Raw genomic sequence first — 20580 nt, forward strand, 5'->3', positions numbered from 1 at the left:
AAAAGGAATTACGTTTGGTGAGTCTTAACATTTGACACGATTTGTAGTTCATAAACCAATATATGATTGTGTGTACATTGCAAATAGTTTTGTGGATCTTGTCTCGTGAATATGTACATTTTATAAGCTTGTTTATATAATTGTGCATTGGTGGATCTGATTCCATGCGTGTGTGGATTGTGTTAAAACATCTACCACTGAGCATTGATATGAGACAATGTTCTTAACCTCACACTACTGCTCAAAAGCTTGCCATTTCTGAACAAATAAGCCTCTAGTCTATGTTGCTCTAGTGTTCTGGATTGTTGCCACCAAAGCTTTCACAGCTTTGGGTGGCCAGGACTCTGCTGCAATTAGGCTTTTGATTGCTACATATCATGACTTTGTTGGTCGATGGTGTGCTACCACAATCTGGGACGGGTCCTGTTTGTGTACCCTTTCTAGTACAGGCAGTATCGTGTCCACTGGAGGAAATGCATACAGATGCATGGGACGTTAGTCCTTGTCATGAACCGAGAAGCTACAGCCATGAGGACAGCGGTGAATGGCAGACGTCTGCAATGTTTTTGTTAGCTCTGTGCGCATAGCGAAATACACAACAAAAAAAGCACCAAGTTCAAGTACTTGAACTTGGTGCTTTGCAGGCAGCAGTGGCTAACTCCGACAAAAGCTGTTAAACTCATTTCAAGTAGCCTCACAAAAGCATAGCTACCCAACAGCAGCAGCCTGAATCCAAGAGGTGCTTTTAGTGAGGTTAAGAACTAAGTAAGAGTGATATGGAACAACACTTGTATAGTGTGTCCTCACTTAGTTTTCCTAGGAGGCGTGATTCAGCTTGGATACACAGGGGCGGGATATTGCATACTTATGTGTTATACTGATTGAGTCAACTGAAAGGGAATTATCACTACCAGGTTCCAGTGTGGAATGGCTGAATTGGTCCAAATATGAGCCTATGTACAATGTTTTCTATAAAATGTTCTATTTCATAATTCTGTAAAGTTGGAACCTAATCTGTTTCATCCACCTGCTTGCTGTGCGTTTAAAAGGCTAAGGATCCCGACCCTTCCTGTGGCATTTTACCTGATCAGAACGTCGGCTGCAGTGAAAAAGCGTTGGCCTCCGCAGATGAATCGACGTTAAAGGCTGATGCAAGTCTTGCACCACCAGGCCTGTTCCAGACCAAGAATAGCGCTTCTTGTAAAACTGAAACTAAAGTAAGATTTTTTTTTTGTTTTATCTATAAAAAAAAAAGGTAAACTTCAGATTTAAAAAGTTACCTCTTTATTTAACTTTTCCCCCATGACTGTTCAGGCGCTGCACATAACTTCTACTCCGACTCCACCCAGCTCAGACTCCACCACCTGCTGGTCACAAGAAGAAATGACACAAACCATGAAAGTCAAAACCTCATTTATTGGACCATCTTTGATATATAAGACGCTGAACCAGGGCTGCTCTAAAGGTACCAAACATATATTTGTAGTCTGTCAAGTTTTTCCATAAATTTTTATTAGTTTTTTCTAGCTTTATTTATAATAAAAAATAAATTAATAAACAATATACAATATTGATATACAGAAAGACACACACAAACAGATCAAAATAAATAAAAAACAAAAGGCGATAGTGCTTTGGTTAATTTTGCTGTACAACTGTTTGCATTTTACATCTTCACAGAATATATCTAATATAAATGGCCTTGATATCAATTTTGGTAATCAGCATTGATTTTGCAGCATAATATATTTATTCATGAATTTACCACCAACGCCGGCTCTTGGTCTGACCCGAAAACCGAACCTGATCTGATGCAGCTGGAACGCACATGCTTGAACAGACGTCATCGCTTGAACCTGTGTCTCTACTGCAGCGGAGAGGGACAGAGAGTGAGATCCTGTCCGATAAAAAGGACAGGCTCAGTAGCGGAGGGGAGAACTCTGCTGAGCCGCACCAGACTTTGTCCCCACAGATCTACTACTTCCGTTTACTCTGTTGGTTAATTCCAGGAGTCATACTTTCAGGACTATAACTCCCATATCAGAGAGCCTCAGATTTTGGATGCATTTTGACCCAGCCTGTACCTCTGATATCACGTCCTAAACCCTCCCCTGTGGCGCTAAATCGACAGGGAAAAAAATGTTTCTCTTCCTCCTGGACTGCATCCTGGACACTTGTAGAGGCCCAACAATTCAGCTGGTCATCACAATACACATGGTGCAATTCCTGGAACCTCAGTCTCATTTGTTGGTGTCTGCCGTTAAAACAGCAGGTAAGGAGGTTATTAAATTGTAATTTTTTTATCTCCGCCAAATAGAGCAAGCAACTCCTGGCTTGGTGCCCTAGCCAAATTGTCCGGTGTTCTTTTTTCTGCACTGCAAGCATTTCTGATCCAAAGACCACTGCGTCACTTCTGCTTCCTGAGCTGAGCCCTTGGAACAACAAAGAACTAAGAATCTTATCATTTAATGGGTATCTTTTCTCGGCAACGCTAGAAGTAGTAGTTAGATGTTGATTAGTTTACTGAATATGAGCACCGGAACTATTTTAGCTGAGGTTTATGACAAACATACGTTTTTGATGTTACAGCCACTGTTACCTCCTTGTTTTTGGGGGTTTTTTTTCTCTTGTTTGTCTCTTGCACTCCTTTCTCTGTCTGAACTCATTTTGTTATATACGCTGCCACTCGAACGCGTGTGTACGGCCATCTTATGAGAGCCAGTTTAGTTTAGGATCAAGTATTTATGGTCCACTTTGGCGCGGTCTGAGATCTTATGTTCCTGGCCTGTGGTTAGAGGCATGGCTTGCTGCTAATGTATACCAGGCTTAGCCGATCACAGTAGCGTGTTTGTGGCCTGTTGGCTAGTTTTTGCTTGGTAGAATTAGCTGTCGGTTGCCATGGCAACAGAAGCATTGCATCTCCTACATCACTGTTCCTTTACATAACATCTCAATGTTGTCGCATCAAATGTATTATTTTTACTGATAAATAATTAATGACAGTTTAATTTTTAAACCAAGTTATTGACATTTAATCACATTTGACGTTTTGGATTTAAACAGCCAGTTTGAGATTTCCAGCGGTAATTGACCATGTTGTCAGTTATAATCATGTGCCTAAAGACAATTATTTTCTTTGACTTGATTTGAATGACATGTTATCCAACTATAAACCGCAGTTCTAGTTGATAATATATATTAAGAATAATAAATAAATAAAAATTATTAATATAAATATATAAGCTGCTTGAAAATTGCACTTCAGCACTCTGTCCTATATTTTTTTACCAAACAAATTTTCTATCACCAATGCTGTGACCTTCATTAACCTGCACTTGCATATTCATTCACTTCTTCTCTCTGTATATAAACACAGTGAAAGCTCTTCAATGAAATTAGAGCGTGTCCGTGGATGCAGAAAGGGCGTATTGATTTCTGTGCTGCCGCTCACAGTGGCAAATGTGTTTGCAGTGAGAACCTGACACAGATTCAATTAGACCTGTTACTGGAGCTATTTGACCCAACAAGCTGCTCTCATTGCTTTTGCTCTGATATTGATACAGTGTTGCTCCAAAAGCCTTTCACTAGCACAATGTTAGTAGCAGGAATAAAGTCAGATGGAAGCGGTGCTTCTGTATGCGTAGTTCTGCACAAAGGTAGATTAGAAACGTTTTAATGGATTATCATTCACTACAGAAAAGATTAGAGGACATGCTGAAGTGTTCATTCTGGGTTCTTTCTAGGTTTTGTTTTCCAGGATACCAGAAACTTAATGGATTACTAACTAAGCCCAACTTGAAAATGTTGCATAGCATTATGTATACTCATATTTTCATGTAATTATCCTTGATCAATGTTTTTGTGGGCTGAGTTTGAAGGCACTGTATGTTTGATCAGGTCAGTATATGAAATCTGCTCTAGCAGATATTTATAACACTTATCTCAAGGCTGCTACCAAATCAGTTCAATCAAATCATACAATCAGAAAGGTTGGTTAAGAGTTTCCCTAAGGAAACCCAGCTTAGTTTTAATTGGTCAATAAAGACTTGAATTTAATTACATTTTTTAAAGGTATTGAAAAAATGTTATAACGCTCATAAAAAGACGACTATCCTTGAAAGTTCTTGAATGTTGTTCTTTTTAGGTTTGAGATTTCACACATTGTTTTTTAAACCCTGGATTCTAGTGTTTCCTTTATGTAATAATGTGTGGGTAATAGCTCATTAATGAGTTGTGATTTATTTAAGTCGACTGTTTGGCTCTGAAGTTGAGTTGATGCATAGTTCTATTACAAATTTGAATTAAGCCAGGGCCCGCCGGGAGGTGAGGCACGGTTGATAATTACTTGTATGTCTTGATGCAACGACGATCTTAGTTATATCATGTAGGTCTAATCCAGCTTTTCTTGCTAACTGTGTGTTCTACTAAACCCTTAGTATAAGCCAATAAGAGACCGGTTTGCCTGGCTAATGCACACCGCCATGCAAGCCCACACATTGTGGGTGGGTGAGTGTTTGTATACCTGTCTAGCCTTTTCCAATTTCTCCATCAAATTGAGGACCAGTTGCAAAGTGAGGACATTTTGCTGGTCCTTACAAGCTATTTTGCAAACGTTTAGGGCTAAGTTGTCAATTGGGTTAGGGTTAGGGTGAGGTAGGCATTGGTAATTGTTAGGTTTAGGGGTAGTTTTAGGGTTAGGGCATAGAAAAGGTTGAAAATGACCAAAAATCAATGAAGTCAACACATGGTCCTCACTACAGATAGCAGAATGAGTATGTTTGTGTGTAAGTTTCAAGTTGTCCATTTGTGAGTCGACTCCACCTGATTAAGTAGACTAGTTCACAGGTCGACTTTTTAATAAATGCGCTAGTGGACCGGACATGCATCATCTGAGAACATGTTGCTAGAAACACATTTGCTGAACAGCTTTAAGGCCCCAGCAAACTCTAATCTCGCCGTAACTAAAAATATCTGTGTTGTGGATATGAATTTTTACTATCAGTATTATCAATAAAAATGTTGACTATACACTCCCTTTATTAATTCTATATTAATTCTTCAAAAACATCTATGCCATTAGTTTAATTAAATTAGCATCTTTCCATGATGCGCTGGGGACAGCGGCAAATGACAGACTTCTGCTTCGTTTTTGTTAGCTTTGTGCGCATCCTGAACTACAAAGCGAGATTGTTATACTTGAACATGGTGCTTTGCAGGCAGTCATGCTTACTGGCAGGCAGCAGTGGCTAACTTCAACAAAAGCTGTTAAACTAATTGCACATTAGCTATATGTCAATGCACCAGACCAGTGTAAATGTAATCAAGCTCAAAAACAAAAATGAACTATTTATATGGACCAAGTCATCTGAATAAACGCTGATCGGACTCACAATTTGTCATGTAACCATGCCAGTTGGAATATTCTGAAATCAGACATTCTGCTTTTAGCCACTCGATGTCGATGTGTGATTCGCATGATTCGCATGCCCACTTGCTCAGCTTGCATTATTTAGAACGATGTGATCCTGGAAACCATTTACTTGCATGCCGATTGGATTGTTTACCAAGTTGTGAGAACTGCCAGTTGCATAGAGTCTCATACCGTTTATGCATTAAGTGAAGAGTAAAAACTTCTTTGTGAGCGGCCTTATGCTGAGGCTGAGTGAGAGTTAAAGAAAACAAAAGCAAAAGGAAAAACAAGAAGAACAAGAAGGTAATGGTAAGACAGTGCTGGTTTTTATGGCTTTAAAATATTTCTCAGATTTTACCCTACCAAATCTAATTGTTTTATTTATTTATTTATTTTTATTTCCTTGGTTTTTGTTTTGTGATTTTTTTATTTATTTTTATATAGCTTAATTTCATGATAGAAAGAACGAATGATATATATGTTGCTTTCAAACGTGCTTTGATTACCATCATCCCCTCTGGGAGGTGACATTAATATAAAGGTTAATGAAATTCAAGCTGTGAAACATTCGTGAGAAATAATCATGTTTCACAACAAGCAATGAAAATATTTCACATTAGATGTTTTTGACGCTAGTGACATTTTTCTGAGCTAGTTTAACTGTTGATTTGACACATCTAAAAAGAGAAAATTATACAACAGTGTTACTCTAAGAGCTATGAATCCTCAATTAGTGAATTTAAAATATATATATATATATATTCATAAACCAAAAATGTTGCTTACCAAATAAAATAAATGTATTGCCTGGCTTTGTGGTAAGAAGCTGTTGAGCAGATGAGTCCTGAGCTGGTTTTCAGGTCAAAAGGATGAAAAAGAGAACATAGTCGCAGCAAAAACGGTGCCCATAGCTGCCTAGGAAAGGACCAAACACTATAAAATAAGCCCGCTCTATCATCCATAATTAAAGTTGTTGACATGGCAGCACAGCTGATTTATTTATTTGTACCCTTCAGGATGTTGTCACAATTAAACAGAGCCACAGACCCGATGAAACTACTATGACAAGAAAAAGCAGAGTTTTAGACGTTGAACAAACAAATACTGCAGAATTACAGAATAGAGGATAAATGAAGCACAACGATGAAAGGTAGTCCCTTTTCTTCCAACATCCTAGGCCTATGGCAGCATTACTACAAAAGAATTAATGCTGCCATGTAGTGATGCAATCCAATTCAGATCAGGAGTGCAGTCTTTAAGGCTGGGCTCTTCTTTTCATAGACAACAGCAGAACTATGCATACAAGTATAAATAAAAGAACATTAATATCTTCTAGACTGGTTGTAATTTACAGCAAAACATTTCTTTCATCCTTTAACTAGTTAATGAAAAGATCGCATTAACTGTGAAGCTGTGTATCTGAACAGGTTCTTGTTTTTCGTTTGTTTTTTTCTAGGTACACCTGTGTCTCCCCTCTTCCTGCGAAAGTCTAGCATCCAGTTTCCTCTGTTTGGGACCAGATAACTTTCAAAACTGGACTAAAATTGTAATCAAAAAATGTTCTGTTATCATTGTATCGCCGAAGGCGCAAGTTATGTATGGGGTTTGAACATTTTTATGAGTAGTTTATGTTTTAATGTTGATGAGTTATTGTATATTTGTTGTATTTATGGTTATATTTCTTTAATTTTTACAAAAAGCTGTCATTAGTTTCATTTCTTTAATTGCTGTGAAGGACAAAGTTGAAAGGTTTTAAGTTAATTTTTGCAAAAACAAAGCACAAGTAATTTTACATAGCATTTGTTTTGGGGAATGGATTTAATTTAAGGTTTTATTAGGTGTTAGAGTGAGTTATGTTTTCCATTCCTCTAAGCATTTCAACCATATTCTGTTTATTTTACATCTGATTCTGGTTTATGTCATTAAAAGGAACTGGAGTTTTCTGGATCATTTGAATAAACTGTCAGCTTAAACTCTTGAAGGGAAATGCTTGTTTCTACAGTTTTTCAACCAATCATTTAAAGTTGTTGTTTTTTTTGAGTTTTTTTTTTCAAATAATATAATTTACTATTGTTAGGAAATGAATTTTTGGACTAATAAGTTTAATCTATCAGCATGAAGCCATTCATGGTGGGACCTGTTTCATATTCCTTAGATTAAAACTAGGCCAGACTGGCATCAGAACCAAAAACTAGAGAAAAAGGTTGTTGTATAGAAACTTCAGTTCATATCATTAAAAAAAACAAACCAAAACACTTTGTTCCATTGGGAATTTCTCTACTAAATGTGACAAAAATACTATGAAGGGAAACTAATATAAAGTAGGAAATTAATTTGGCACAAAATGGAATTTGGCCTGTAGCTTAACACTCGTGGCGCTATAAGAAGTCCACAGTGAATTGATGTGTTGTGTAATTATATTTTTTTATTATCGCGTAGACGTCTAGTCAGTTCCTCTGAATTTAATGTGGTATCTCAATTAGAGATGTGGATTACTTGACAAAAGTTATATTTTAAAATTAAAACAAGCCACTTTTACTCAAACTGTATATATATATATATATATATATATATATATTTCCCCCCAGAATTTGTGTTGTGACTTTCCTTGATTTCATTGGATTTTACATCTGTGATTTTGACTTAACATTTAGACAATGTTGCAGTCTCTGGGTGTTTTTTTTTTCCGGTTTGAGACAGATATTTTTGATTATCATTCTTGCACAAGTTGAACTCACTTTTTACACTCAGTATATCCCCCAGAACAAGAGAGATGGACTGAAAGTCATAACTTGTTTCATGCACCATTAGTCTGTTAGGGTGTGGGTGCAGGAGGGTGAAGGTTGCTGCTAATTTAGCTGCAACCACATTACTCAGCCCCTTAACAAGGTTTAGTGGTGTCTGTTACCAAACAGTAGAAGAACATTGGGGTCCTGTACCATGATTACTGATGTTTTGATTTGCAGTCCAAGCCTGAAACTTAGTTTTCAGAAAGAAACTTTTACCTGGTTTCTGTTTAATGATCTTATGGGTCAGACAACAGAGCATTTTTTAATTTAGTTTTTGGGTCTTTTTCTCATCAACTCTTTCAAGGTTTCCATGGGTCATTAAAAGACATTAAATAATTTTTTTAATTAAGGCCTTAATTGGCTTTAAAATTTATTAAATGTGATTATCTTGCCATTTAAAATGCTTTACTTAAAAAAAAATACGTTTATAAAACCTTTTCTGTCAGAATTATTATTTTACAATATATTTGGGCAGAACTGCTTCAGGTTGATCATAAAACCATATGTTTTCGGAAAAGAAGCTTGAAGCGGAGAAAAAATGAGAGAATAGGAAAATGCATTTGACCCCCTGCAACTCCTTTAATATTGTTTGGAAAAGAACTCTACCACAGGTCATTCATTCCTGCTGCCACCAGATTATAGAATAGAAAATTCCATTATTGTCCCACAGTGGGGAAATTCTGTTGTTTACACCAGCAAAAAATAAAGGAAAAAATTGTTGCACAAATTTGGACCTTAGAAAAGTGTATAAAAATAACATAATAGTGAAGAGTTTAAAAAAAATACTGTTAAGTGTTTTAACAATATAAATGCTGCACCTGGAGAATAAATAACCAGTATACAGCTGTGGACATTTTTACAGTAATGGATATTGCAAAATAGCAACAGAGATGTGCAAAATGACAGCATGTTATTTAACTGACTAAGATTTAAGTAACAACTTATTGAGGTTAATGGGAACAGTGATGGTTATAAAGTCTTAGAGCTGCTGGGAGGAAGGATCTGTGATAACGCTCCCTGGTGCATTTAAGCTGCAGCTGTCTGTCACTGAAGGAGCTCTCCAGTTCTGAAACAGCTTCATGCATGGGGTGGGAGACATCCAGCAGTGCTGTTAATTTATTTAGGATCCCTTTGTTTCCTACCTTCTGCACTGAGTCCAGAGGGCATCCAATCACAGAGCTGGCCATCCTGATCAGTTTATCCAGCCACTTTCTTTCAGCTAGAGAGAAGCCACTCCTCCAACAGACAGCAAGGAAGACGGCTGGTGCCACATCAGAGACATAAAAGGTCTTTAGGAGGGCCCCCTGGACTCCAAAAGACCTCGGCAGGAAAAGTTTGCTCTGACCTTTCTTATACAGAGCCTCACTGTTGTGAGTCCAGTCCAGTTTGTTATTCAGGTGAACGCCTAAGTACTTATTAGAGTCCACTATCTCAGTGTCCGTTCCCTGGATGTTCACCGGTGTCATTGGGATCGATCTGCTTCTGCGAAAGCCAACCACTAGCCTCTTGGCTTTCCCTGCATTAATCAGGTGGTTCTAGTGGCACCAGACCATGAAGTTCTGGGTCAACTGTCTGTACTCTCAGTCGGTACCGAGTCCAATACTATTCAACACTACAGTACAATGGCAATAACTTCTGCAATCTATAATGTGCAATCACTATTTAATACCATGTGCAATAACCTGTTTCTTTATATTTGATACCCACTGCAATAGTTATATAAATGCCCATCTATATAAATACCCTGTGCAATAACCCTGTACAGTAATCCTTTAAAAAAAAAAAAAAAGAAAATGAAGACGCACTGTATTACGCCCATGCACCTTGACCTCCTTTGGCACCTCCTTCTTCTTCTGGACTATTTGAGCTGTGAGATCAATAAAGCCAATCAATCAAACTGACATATTTTACCATTTAAATGCACTATTTCATTAAAAATTCCCCAAAACAGCCATGTACAGGTACATGCTTAATGTTTGTAGAGTGGACGCATCAAGTGAAGTCCAACTTTCGACTGAGAAAACATATGGAGGCAGTATGTCCTTTATGGTTTCCACTATCAACTCTAGGTTTTTCCCTTTTTTGCCCTTATGTCCTATTGTAGAAAAGAACAGTACCAGGATTAATTAAACTATTCCTTTGAACTTGAGCTGACAATCTTTGCAGCCAGTGAGCTGTAACTTATATGTATGAGAACAAAATCTGTTGTTTTGTTCGTTTTATTCATTTATTATAAACTCAGTCCTTCAGTCACCTGCTGCTCTTCCAGTTCTACACCTGCACTCAGCCTTGTTTGTCAGCAGTAACCAGCTGCAGCTTGGCCCCAGGCACATTTAATATACTATGTCAGACTTGGACAGTTCCATTAAGCAATATCTACGGCCGCCACAAATAATTGATATGCAGATATGAAGGCCTGTATGCGTGCGCTGTATTGTCCTTGGTCGGGAGTGCAATGCATCAAACTGCCATGCTCAGTGACAAGTGAGACAATATGTTCTCTGTTCTCCCTGTCTTTTACCATCATCTTTTCTCCACCCCTCATTGCCTTCCTACTTAAAACTAATTCTATAATATATAGTACAATGCATCATCCTATTAAGGATAATTAACCAATAGAAGTAAAATGTAGGTATAGATACATCTGTAGGGAATGCTTGCCCTTCAGTAAGTAATGCCATCCTCATTCCTCCTCTCCCATCTGTCCCACTGTTACATAAGATGGGATTTATACAACAATGGACTTTCAGCTATATACCATATCTGGCATGAACAGGCTTACATTGATGCATGTGTTCAATGTTATGCACTGACAAGCAAATAGTGTGGTGTGTTGAAGAGGCACAAAGCTCCAACTGGAAGCAGCAGTTTTTGGCCTTTACTGTACAGATCTTATTGTAAAGCCTTAATATGTAACCCCACATAATGTTATCCAGGAAAAAGATAACTGGGAATGGAGACTGCAATGAAATAAAGGAAAATGCAAACCAAAATTTCCTTTGACATAAATAAATCAGAAAATTGAGGATAATTAAGGCCCATGACAAAAAAAAAAGAAAAAAAAAAAGAAAAAAGTTTTTCAGTAATTTTGTCGGTTTACCCATTGTTGGCTTCTATGCACTTGATAAGCTTGTATTTTTGTCAGCATGGTTAATGTACAAATATGTTTTATATGCAATTCCTTTTTGTAATGTTTGCAATTAAGGCTCCAGAAATGATTTATTACTGGTGTTATTGAGAAGATTTATGATTAATGAGATGTTTAATCTAATAAAGTAGCCTTACCAGTGGCATGGTTTAATGATCAGTCATTGTGGCTTTATGTTCTCTAACTTAAGATAAAAACATTTGGCTACAGGAGCTACGGCATATTTTCACTAATGAGCTGTTGCAGCGTTGCTTTGAAATGTCTTAAAATTTTGCTTTTGTTAAATAATTGGCATTCAGTTTTTAGGAACAATTACTTGAAGGATTTCCAACTGACTTGTTCATTCTTGTTCATTCTTCTATAATATGTTATTTAGGATATACTTTGGTCATTTATAATGACCTATCAAAGTTGTACCTCAGCTTTTAGTTAAGAGTGAAACTGAGAGCAGACTGCAGACTCTGCCTCATGTGATTTCTCTTCATTTAGGTGATAAAATATTGTTGTAAATGAAAGCAGCTCTGAAAGAAGAGAAGGAAGAACAGTAGGTTGCTTGATCAATGGCTTCATTTAGAGCCAGCAGTTCCATGTTTGCTTATTATCTATCATCTTGTTTTCCTGTCCTTCTTTTGCATATTCTCTTTGTCGTGGTTCTTCCAGTTCTCATTTTTCTCTTTGCTTATTTATTTTTTTTTTTTTTTACAAATAAATCAGGATTAAATGAAACAGTCTAATGAGCCACTTCTATTTTTATTTTGCCTCCATAAGTTTTAATCTACATAGATATCTTGTAAAACAATCGTGAATTTACCCTTGGTAGCAACTTAATTTCTTCTTAACCTCATTTTTTCTTAAAATAAGTGCATTTGTTCTTGGTTTTAGAAGGTAAAAGTGACATTTTGCCAATGGTAAAAGACAATTTACTCCTAGAATAAGAAAACATAATTGCATTGTCTTATTTCACGTGCATTTTATCTAATTATCTTATTTCAAGAGTAAAATACTCATCCCATTGGCAAACTACCTCATTTACCTGCTCAAATTAAGGGTAAATACACTCAATTTAAGAAATTTTTACTTATTTCTAGATCGTTTTTCCAGTGCACTTGCACTGCAAAAGTTTAAATCTAACTAAGTCATTTGTTCTTAAATTAAGTGCATTTTTTCTTGAATTGAGGAGGAAAGTGAGACACTTTGTCAATGGAACAAGACATTTTACATTTAAAATAAGAAAAAAAACAACTGCATTGTTTTATGTCAAGTGTATTTTATCTAATTATCTTATTTTAAGAGTAAAATACTCATCCCATTAGCAAATCATCTTATTTACCTGCTCAAATTAAGGTTTAATACACATAATCTAAGAAATCTTTACTTATTTCTAGATTGTTTTTGCAGTGTGCATTGTTTCAGGATGTTTGCTGTTGCGAAGGTGCAGGGCTCCAGGAGCCATTCACATTTTCTAATTTAGATGAAATATTTTCCAGATGTGGTGAGCGATCTGGAATAGGCATCAGAGAACTTTACACCAGTCTAGAATGTCTATTTTTCTGTTTGCAGAATTTGAGTCTTTAGTGCTAAGATTTTCACAAATTCTCTCAACCAAAAGTCACATAAACGTGCCCCTCTCTGCTGCCAGTGTTAATGAAGCTCTGCACTGGTGGCATCCTGGTTTTATTGCTATGCCACACATGTAACACTGGCATGTGCAGAACTTACAGTATGAGACCTTACTCACTAAAAACTGAATGATTAATCTAAGTTCTCAATATTTTCTTTCCAGGTTCTATCATCCAGGCAAGGCCATTTTAATTTAAATCACTTCTGCATGTTGTCATTTGGACCAAGCTATTGAAAACACCAGAAAATAATAGTTTTATTTAAACCTTCCCCACCATCAGTTAAGTTTATTGCTATGGTATACCAGGGCATGGTCATTTCCAAAAAGTTCAAAATATGCAAACAATTAGACTTCAGATTTTATAATTGAAAATGTATTGTACTTTTATTCAAAGGACCTTCTCAGTTTAAGAGGACAGAATCCAAGATCTGAAGCCTGTAGCTAGAGTATGTCACTTCCTATTGTCCTCCGTCCTTTTATGAAAGTTAAAAAATCTTTTGAAAAAGTTTACAGGTAATGTCTTTTGGGGGCATAATCACACCAGAAGGCAACAGATGACATCGTTATTGTCTTGGTGTTCCCTGAAATCCCATTTGAAAGTGATAGTTTAATATGTTTGCCTGTAAAAAAGTCCATAAAGTAACAAATTGATCTTGAATCACAGCTGCTGTTAGTCAGGAGGAGCTGCTGCAGTCCTTCATACTTGAACACCTCTAGATAGATTATGTTGATTAATTCGCTGGAAGGCAGCCGCTCTGATAATAATGAATTTAGGAATTATCTTTATGTTCAGGCTGTCAAACTCCTTATTTCAGCAAAGCAGTCTTACATGTCTCTACAGTAAATAATGTCTGATTTGAAAAGGAAATTGACAAGCAAACATATTCCTGTTGTTTTATTGTTGATGTTGTTTCCAGTTTCTTACCAGAGATGACTGCGTCCTGATAAACATCAGATCAGTGCTGCATCCACACAGGAAATAACATTAGCTTTGTTGATGCACACACACTGTGACCCATTACTCTACAGGCTACCATGGAGACCAAGCCATCTGTGCAACACTGGAAATCTGTACAGTTCACAGCTATAGTATATGCTTTCATTACATACAGTATCTACACAGCTGTGCAGTTCGTACCCCTCAACATCAAGTATGTCAGTAATGGATTGAAATATCAAACATGCACCGGGGAGAATTTGGCCTAGTCTTTTCATTGTGCTGGGCTTTGTGTTTATTTTCACCAGCTTTCATAATGACAATAAGCTGTAACCATGAAAAGCCCTTACAGCTGACCTTACATTTGTTGGACTGAAGGCTATGTTCTCTGGGTCACCGTCATTTAAACACAGAGACACCTGAAACTTTTCTGTCATCCATCTCCTGCAACATCATGCATATCCAGTCTGGCTAAAATGTAATCTTATAATACTAAGAGCAGGCAGGGATAATGAGAGGGAAGGTCACTGCTGACTGACCCAGCAATCTGATGCTCAGATACTGAGTCTGCACCTGCTCCTACATCCAGTGCTATTATTTTATTGATATATGACGATATGAGATAAAAGAAACTGCCATGAAATACGGCTATGCTCTACAGTAGCTGTGTCTGCACTGGGCAGAGTTCCTTCACATATTGAGTGCTGAGAAATAATGTCTTAAGGTATCGTTACGGTTCTGATTACTATTGAAATAGGAAACACAGTTCTCTGTTTCTTGTCGGCTGGTTTTATGCCTCTATTTTATCCATTTCTATTCATGGACACCTCGTCAGTCCATCCTTTTATCCAATAACAGTCTCAGTCCTCACTAAGACTAAGAAAGTAGAGCACATCACCCCAGTTCTAAAGTCCTTACACTGGCTACCTGTATCTCAAAGAATAGACCTTAAAATACTTCTGTTAGTCTATAAATCTCTGAATGGCTTAGCACCTAAATACATCACAGACTTGCTATCAGTGTATCAACCCTCCAGACCACTCAGGTCTTCTGGCTCCAGCCTGCTCTGCAGACCTAGAACCAGAACTAAACATGGAGAAGCAGCATTTAGTTCCTATGCTCCACTTATCTGGCACAAACTTCCAGAAAACTGTAAAAGTGCGGAAAGCCTGAGTTCCTTTAAATCAAAACTAAAAACACATTTGTATAGGATTGCCCTCGACTGTTCTAGTTACATAGTTCAACTGAAACATCATTACTTAAACGTTTTTTTTTTTAGTCCACCTGTTTTTAATATTCTTTTTTGTTTCTGCATTTTTTATTTTATTTTATTTTTTTCCTACTTGCTATGATTCTGTTTTATTTTCCTATAGTTTAATCATGTAAAGCACTTTGCATTGTCTTTGTACTGAATTTTGCTATACTAATAAATTTGCCTTGCCTTGTCTTGCCTTTAGTCAAAGGGATTTTCCAATGCGACTCTAAGAAATTTTGCGAGGAGCACCTGGTCATGCTCAGTTTGTGGTGAAATTATGTTATTTACACTTCCGAATTTTGGTCCCAACAGTGCTAAGTTGAACATGTAGAAGTTGTAACCAATGCCATCATTAAGGTTGCAAATGTCTTGAGAAAGCTTTTTACTTTTACCAATCATGAGATGTTTCTTTTGTGATACCAGAGACACCTTTTGAAAGGCCATCATTTGGGACTGAACCAGCTGATATTAATTTGCACTGACGAGGAGACTTAGACAGCTTTCTGATTACTGAGAGATTACAGCTGGTGTCTTGGCTTTTGATGTCTTTTTGCGCCTCCCTTTCTTCACGTGTTAAAAACGTTCTCCTTGTGTCATTCCACATTATTACACATAACTTAATTTCTGGACATCTTTGGTTTCTTTGTATGTTTGGATTACATGGATTCTTACTGACGTCTGGGGAAAATGTCATGTCAATAGCACTTTTAGAACTTTATTTACTGAGAAAAACTGTGGTGAGTTCAGCACTTATTATAGCGGCTGTAATTCTTATGCCTCTTTTGACATAATCCAAACAAAGATGATGTTTTTCATCAAAAACCTTTTGTTCAATGAAATGTTGCAGTTAGTAGTTTCATACTTCCTTTTCAAACTTTTTATTATTATCAGGGTCCGTTTTGTTGAGGTGTTTCATGCCAGTATTACTTAGTGTGTCCAAGCAATATGGCAGCTTTACAATATTTGAAGTATCCCTTTGCATTAAGCTGGCTGAATTTGAGGATCCCATTAAAAAAAACAAAAAAACTGTTTAACTTGAAAAGATGCCAGATCTGGTCAAATTCATTATCCTCTTGGGAGAACCTGCAGCATCTTATATAGACACATCTCATATCCTGCTTCCTTCCACCCACCCTTATTTTTGTTTTGTTCTCTTGCAGCTTTCTGTAATTGTGTGAATCACAAACTTCTACCATTCTCATCTCCTCAGCTTTTCTCTAACATCAATCTCTAAGTGCCTGTGCTGGTTTGTAGCACAAGCAGAAGCCCTGTTTAGTCAGCCAGACCTTCCTTCTCTATTGATATTTGCGTTGACTTGGTTGCAACAGTAAGTAGATTAAGGGAGCAGTGATTGAGGGCAAATCAATTACTGTAGCTTGGCAGTCTCTGTTTGTGGTTTTACTGTAGTATTATTTTACATTGTGGCATCAGCCAACTGACTTTTTTAAGGGAAATGTTCTGAGCAAAAGCCTGCTATATACTGTGTTTATATATGTGTGGATAGAAATGAACAACAGTCCGAATTCTCACTAGGGTGTAGGTTAAGTTTACAAATGTGTGTGGAGAAAAAGAGGAGTAAAGAAAAAAAATTTAAGGCAAATGAAAAGAGTATTTAACCTTGGAGTAACAGAGGACCTTGTCTCTGCCACGGTTTTATCACTCTTAGATTATGGTGACCTTTTTTAAAGGAATGCTACTACTCTTCAAATGTTGGACTCTGTTTACTGTGCTTCATTAAGGTTCATCGCAAACTGTAGAGCCATGACATCACTGTGACCTGTACTCTCAGGTGGGATGGCCGTCCCTCTCTACGAGAAGGCAGTGGCATTGTTACACTTTTATTTACAAAGTTTTCCTTGGATTACTGCCCTCTTACATTTGTATTTTACTAACACAGAAAAACATGTCTTCTTACGCCCTGAGATTCAACGATCAGCTCTTGCTCACTGTTCCTTTCGCCTGCACAGAACTAGAGAAGAAAGCTTCTTGTGTGTGGATGTTTTTTTTACAAAGAAACTGGAAGCTGACTGAGATTTTATCCTTAAATGCTTTAAGTTGAAAATGAAAGAATTTGAAGTAGCCTCAATTATCTGTGATTGTTTTACTTATGTACCTGTCATTTAATTATCTGTGTATTATGTAACTTTGCTGCGTCTTGGTCAGGACTCCCTTGAAAAAGAGGTTTTTAATATCAATGGGATTTTTTCCTGGTTAAAAAAAAAAAGAAAATACATCCAAAACGCTTTTTATCGGCTGGTCAAATGTTTTGTGTTTGCATTTAGGACAGAGGACTTCTTCCAGGAGCTGGTGTTCCTTAACACGAAACATTTTGATAAAATTAGTAGGAATGTTAATCTCAAAAAGACTGTTGGTTCCAGAGCAGGGATGTCCTTGATGACACATTCAACACCAAACACGTGATTCAAGCATGTCTGAACCAAGTGATTAATAAGTGTGATGGGGCCGCCTACTATTCAGTCCTATTTTAAATTTCCTTGAGTTTTGTTTTTGGTTGAAATTTTCTAATGTATCTGTGTCCTCTGTTTTGGTTGCCTTCTTTTGCATTTTGAAGCTTGGCTCATCGGAGACAGTGGGAAACTTAAAGACTGGTATAAAGGCTGGATATCATGTATTTGGTCAAACATGCAACATATTAAAATGATCATTCAGCTTCACCCCATGGGTGATTCAGATTCATCAAAGTCCACATCCCTGCATGATATCCCCTACTAAAAATGATATCTTATTTTGGCAGTAGGCAAATTGGACATTTTAACTGAATTAAAATGGATATGTGGTTTGAACTGCATGGATCCATATCATTAATTGATAGTGGGGTTGGTAGAAAACTTCCCTCTAGTTTAAAAGTCTAATCTCATGGTGTACCTTTGGTTAATTTTTTTTAACTTGGAAATATTACATTTATAGAGAAAATACTTATAAAAAATAATTTTTGTCAGATTCTGATAAAACTTCCAACAGTGTGGAATTTGGCTACTTTCCTTCCATTGCAGCAGGCTTGTGTAATAAAGGAGATCACGTTTTTGCCAGGGAGAGAGAGAGGGTCCTCCTCCTCCTCCTCCTCCTCCTCCTCCTCTCCGTCCTCCGGTGGTCTTAGTTTTTGCCTTGAAGTCCCTCACTTGTTGGATCTGTATTTCGTTTAAATATTTTCAGTATTTTTCTGTTTACCATCAGTGGATTTGAATGTGAGCCCGTCACACTGGCTACATGCGCGTAAAAGGGGGCTCATCCAGAGGCGTCCCCGTCCTCTTTCCCCTGTATTTGACCCGTCTGCTGCACCGTGCTTGTGTTCCTCCGGGTGTGGGTGTCTCCACGCAGGTCAGCCTGGTCTGCTGCGTGTTGGTCCCACGGCGGGGGGGTTTGGTTTTGGCTTAGAAGCGGCGCAGTGCGCCCCGGACTCCGGCTCATCCTTGGAGAAGTGCCGCTGCAGCCCCATCCCTGCGCTGTAAGGATGCTGGCTGCTTTTCTCAGGGTTGCATCCACATGCGTTTTCAGAGCAACTAACTAAACCAGGTAAGCATATCTGCTATGAAAGAAACAAAGGAGATGTTAAAATGTTATACCATTCCCTTAATGTAGTAATGAAAACCCCCACATACCATCTCCATCTGTACCTGTGTACATTTATTTTGGCTTCCAGAGTATTTAAAATGATTAAATAAGCTCAGCAAGAGCAGATTGTTGGGGTTTTAGCAGTTTACACATGCAGTGATTCTGCTTCAGTGTTTCAGAAAAAAGAAACTGAGAGAATGATGTAATTAAAACTTCAACTTATTATAAAACAGTCAGAGGCGAAGCCAGAATTTCTTTATAAGGGTGGCCAGACAATAACCAATGTACACTGAGGGGGGCTGAAAGTGGAGAGGCTCCAGAACCTCAGGGTCAATCTACACTATTCCAACAGGAAAATTAATGAGCAAAACATCTATATTTTCTAAATAAAGACAAACTATGCTTTCCTAGAGCCTTTGCTAACAAATAGACACATATATTTAAACACCTGTAATTTCTATATAAAAAGTATAGTGGATAAAACTCTTTCAGTTTTAAGTTCTGGGGTGTAAATCTTTTCCATTGTCATTACTTACCTACTTGTATCAATAAACATTCAGCATAAAATTGATATTTACAAGCACTAATGTCTACATAAATACATTATTTGTTAGGTTTTTTTTATAAAATTGTTTTTTTTTATCTATGATTTCACTGAAGACTCTTAGATGACTTGCAGAGACACATAATTTGTCTTTACCTCATGTAACACAAAATCTGGCTCTGAAAAGAGCATGCATTCTGTGCTTGTCTTTGATGTTAGTATAATGATGTGTATAATTAACCACAAAAAATTTAAATGTTTGTGTTCTGTTCTCCGATATGTATCTATAACAATATGTTGAGGCGACACAGAAGCACGCGTGACCACTCTTCAACTTATCAGGTACACTTTTTATTTGTTCCCCCCGCCCAACACAATACAGTACAAAGGTTCCTATGCACAGATAGCCTGATACTACATCCCCCTTTCTGAATAGGATTTGTTATGAGGGTCTACGTAAGAACATGTAGAAATGTAAACTTAAATTACACACCAGAAAGATGCATCCTGTGGAATAACCAAGATTAACTCAGTATCTTACTAATACTTCTCCACAGCAGAATGTGCTAGAACATTAACGTATTACTGCTTATTTAGTTTACACTAACATTGCACAAACTTAAATGTCTTTCCGGTCACAGACCCAGCATTAGAACAAAGATATAGATCAATCTCAGAACATCAGAGCAATCTCTATAACATTTAACTTTAGCTACTAAGAGGGAGGGGTGGACTACCCAAATCCTCTATCTGAGTGTGGGGATTATTCTGCCCCATGCAGAAAACTCACTCAGTTCCTATGAACAAATATAATCATCCAGATAGGCTGGAGGTCTCCTGTTCCTCAGTGAAACTCGACTCTCATGTGGTGGAGTCTGATGGCTATCCTCCTGCTGGTCTTCATCTGGAACCGGTGTGTGTGAAGAATTGTTAAGATTTTCTTCAGGTAATGTCTCGTGTGGAACAGCAGAAGTCTCAGGTGTAACAACAGATGTTTTGGCTGCTCCCGGAGTGTGTGAAAGATGGTAGCTATTCCTTCTCAGCTTGCCTCTGGGTGTCTCGATGATGTAGGATCGAGGCGACCCTGCTCCAGACACCACTGTTCCTCTGGTTTGCAGATCTGTCACCCACACATTCGCCCCTGGACGTAGGAGTGACATGTTGCGTGCCCGGTGCCTCCGGTTGTAGTTTTGTGTTTGTTTCTGCCTGTAGTTGTTCTCCGCAGTCCTCAGCTTTTCCACATCAATAGTCTTTGGCGTTAGCTGCGACTGAGTAACAGGAACAGTTGTCCTTATCCTCCTTC

The 20580-nt window shown here is 37.6% G+C and overlaps 2 protein-coding genes across 5 annotated transcripts in view; both read left to right on the plus strand.

Moving 5' to 3' along the window:
- The window catches only part of tdrd5 (tudor domain containing 5), a 36330-nt gene extending 28968 nt beyond the window's left edge, over positions 1-7362 (plus strand). The window contains exons 18-20 of the mRNA XM_038286252.1: positions 1050-1217; positions 1315-1465; positions 6867-7362. Coding sequence (XP_038142180.1) covers positions 1050-1217; positions 1315-1465; positions 6867-6934 — 387 coding nt within the window. The 3' untranslated portion in view covers positions 6935-7362. The remainder of the gene's footprint in view (positions 1-1049; positions 1218-1314; positions 1466-6866) is intronic.
- Positions 7363-18262: 10900 nt separating this feature from the next.
- fam163ab (family with sequence similarity 163 member Ab) overlaps positions 18263-20580 on the plus strand; it is a 40763-nt gene continuing 38445 nt past the window's right edge. For all 4 annotated transcript variants that reach the window (XM_038286304.1, XM_038286313.1, XM_038286297.1 and 1 more), the window contains exon 1: positions 18263-18694. The gene's annotated coding sequence lies outside the window, so the exon portion shown is untranslated. The remainder of the gene's footprint in view (positions 18695-20580) is intronic.

Source organism: Cyprinodon tularosa, unplaced genomic scaffold (assembly GCF_016077235.1).
Source record: "Cyprinodon tularosa strain WSP-4 unplaced genomic scaffold, ASM1607723v1 ctg106, whole genome shotgun sequence".
NCBI lineage: Eukaryota > Metazoa > Chordata > Actinopteri > Cyprinodontiformes > Cyprinodontidae > Cyprinodon > Cyprinodon tularosa.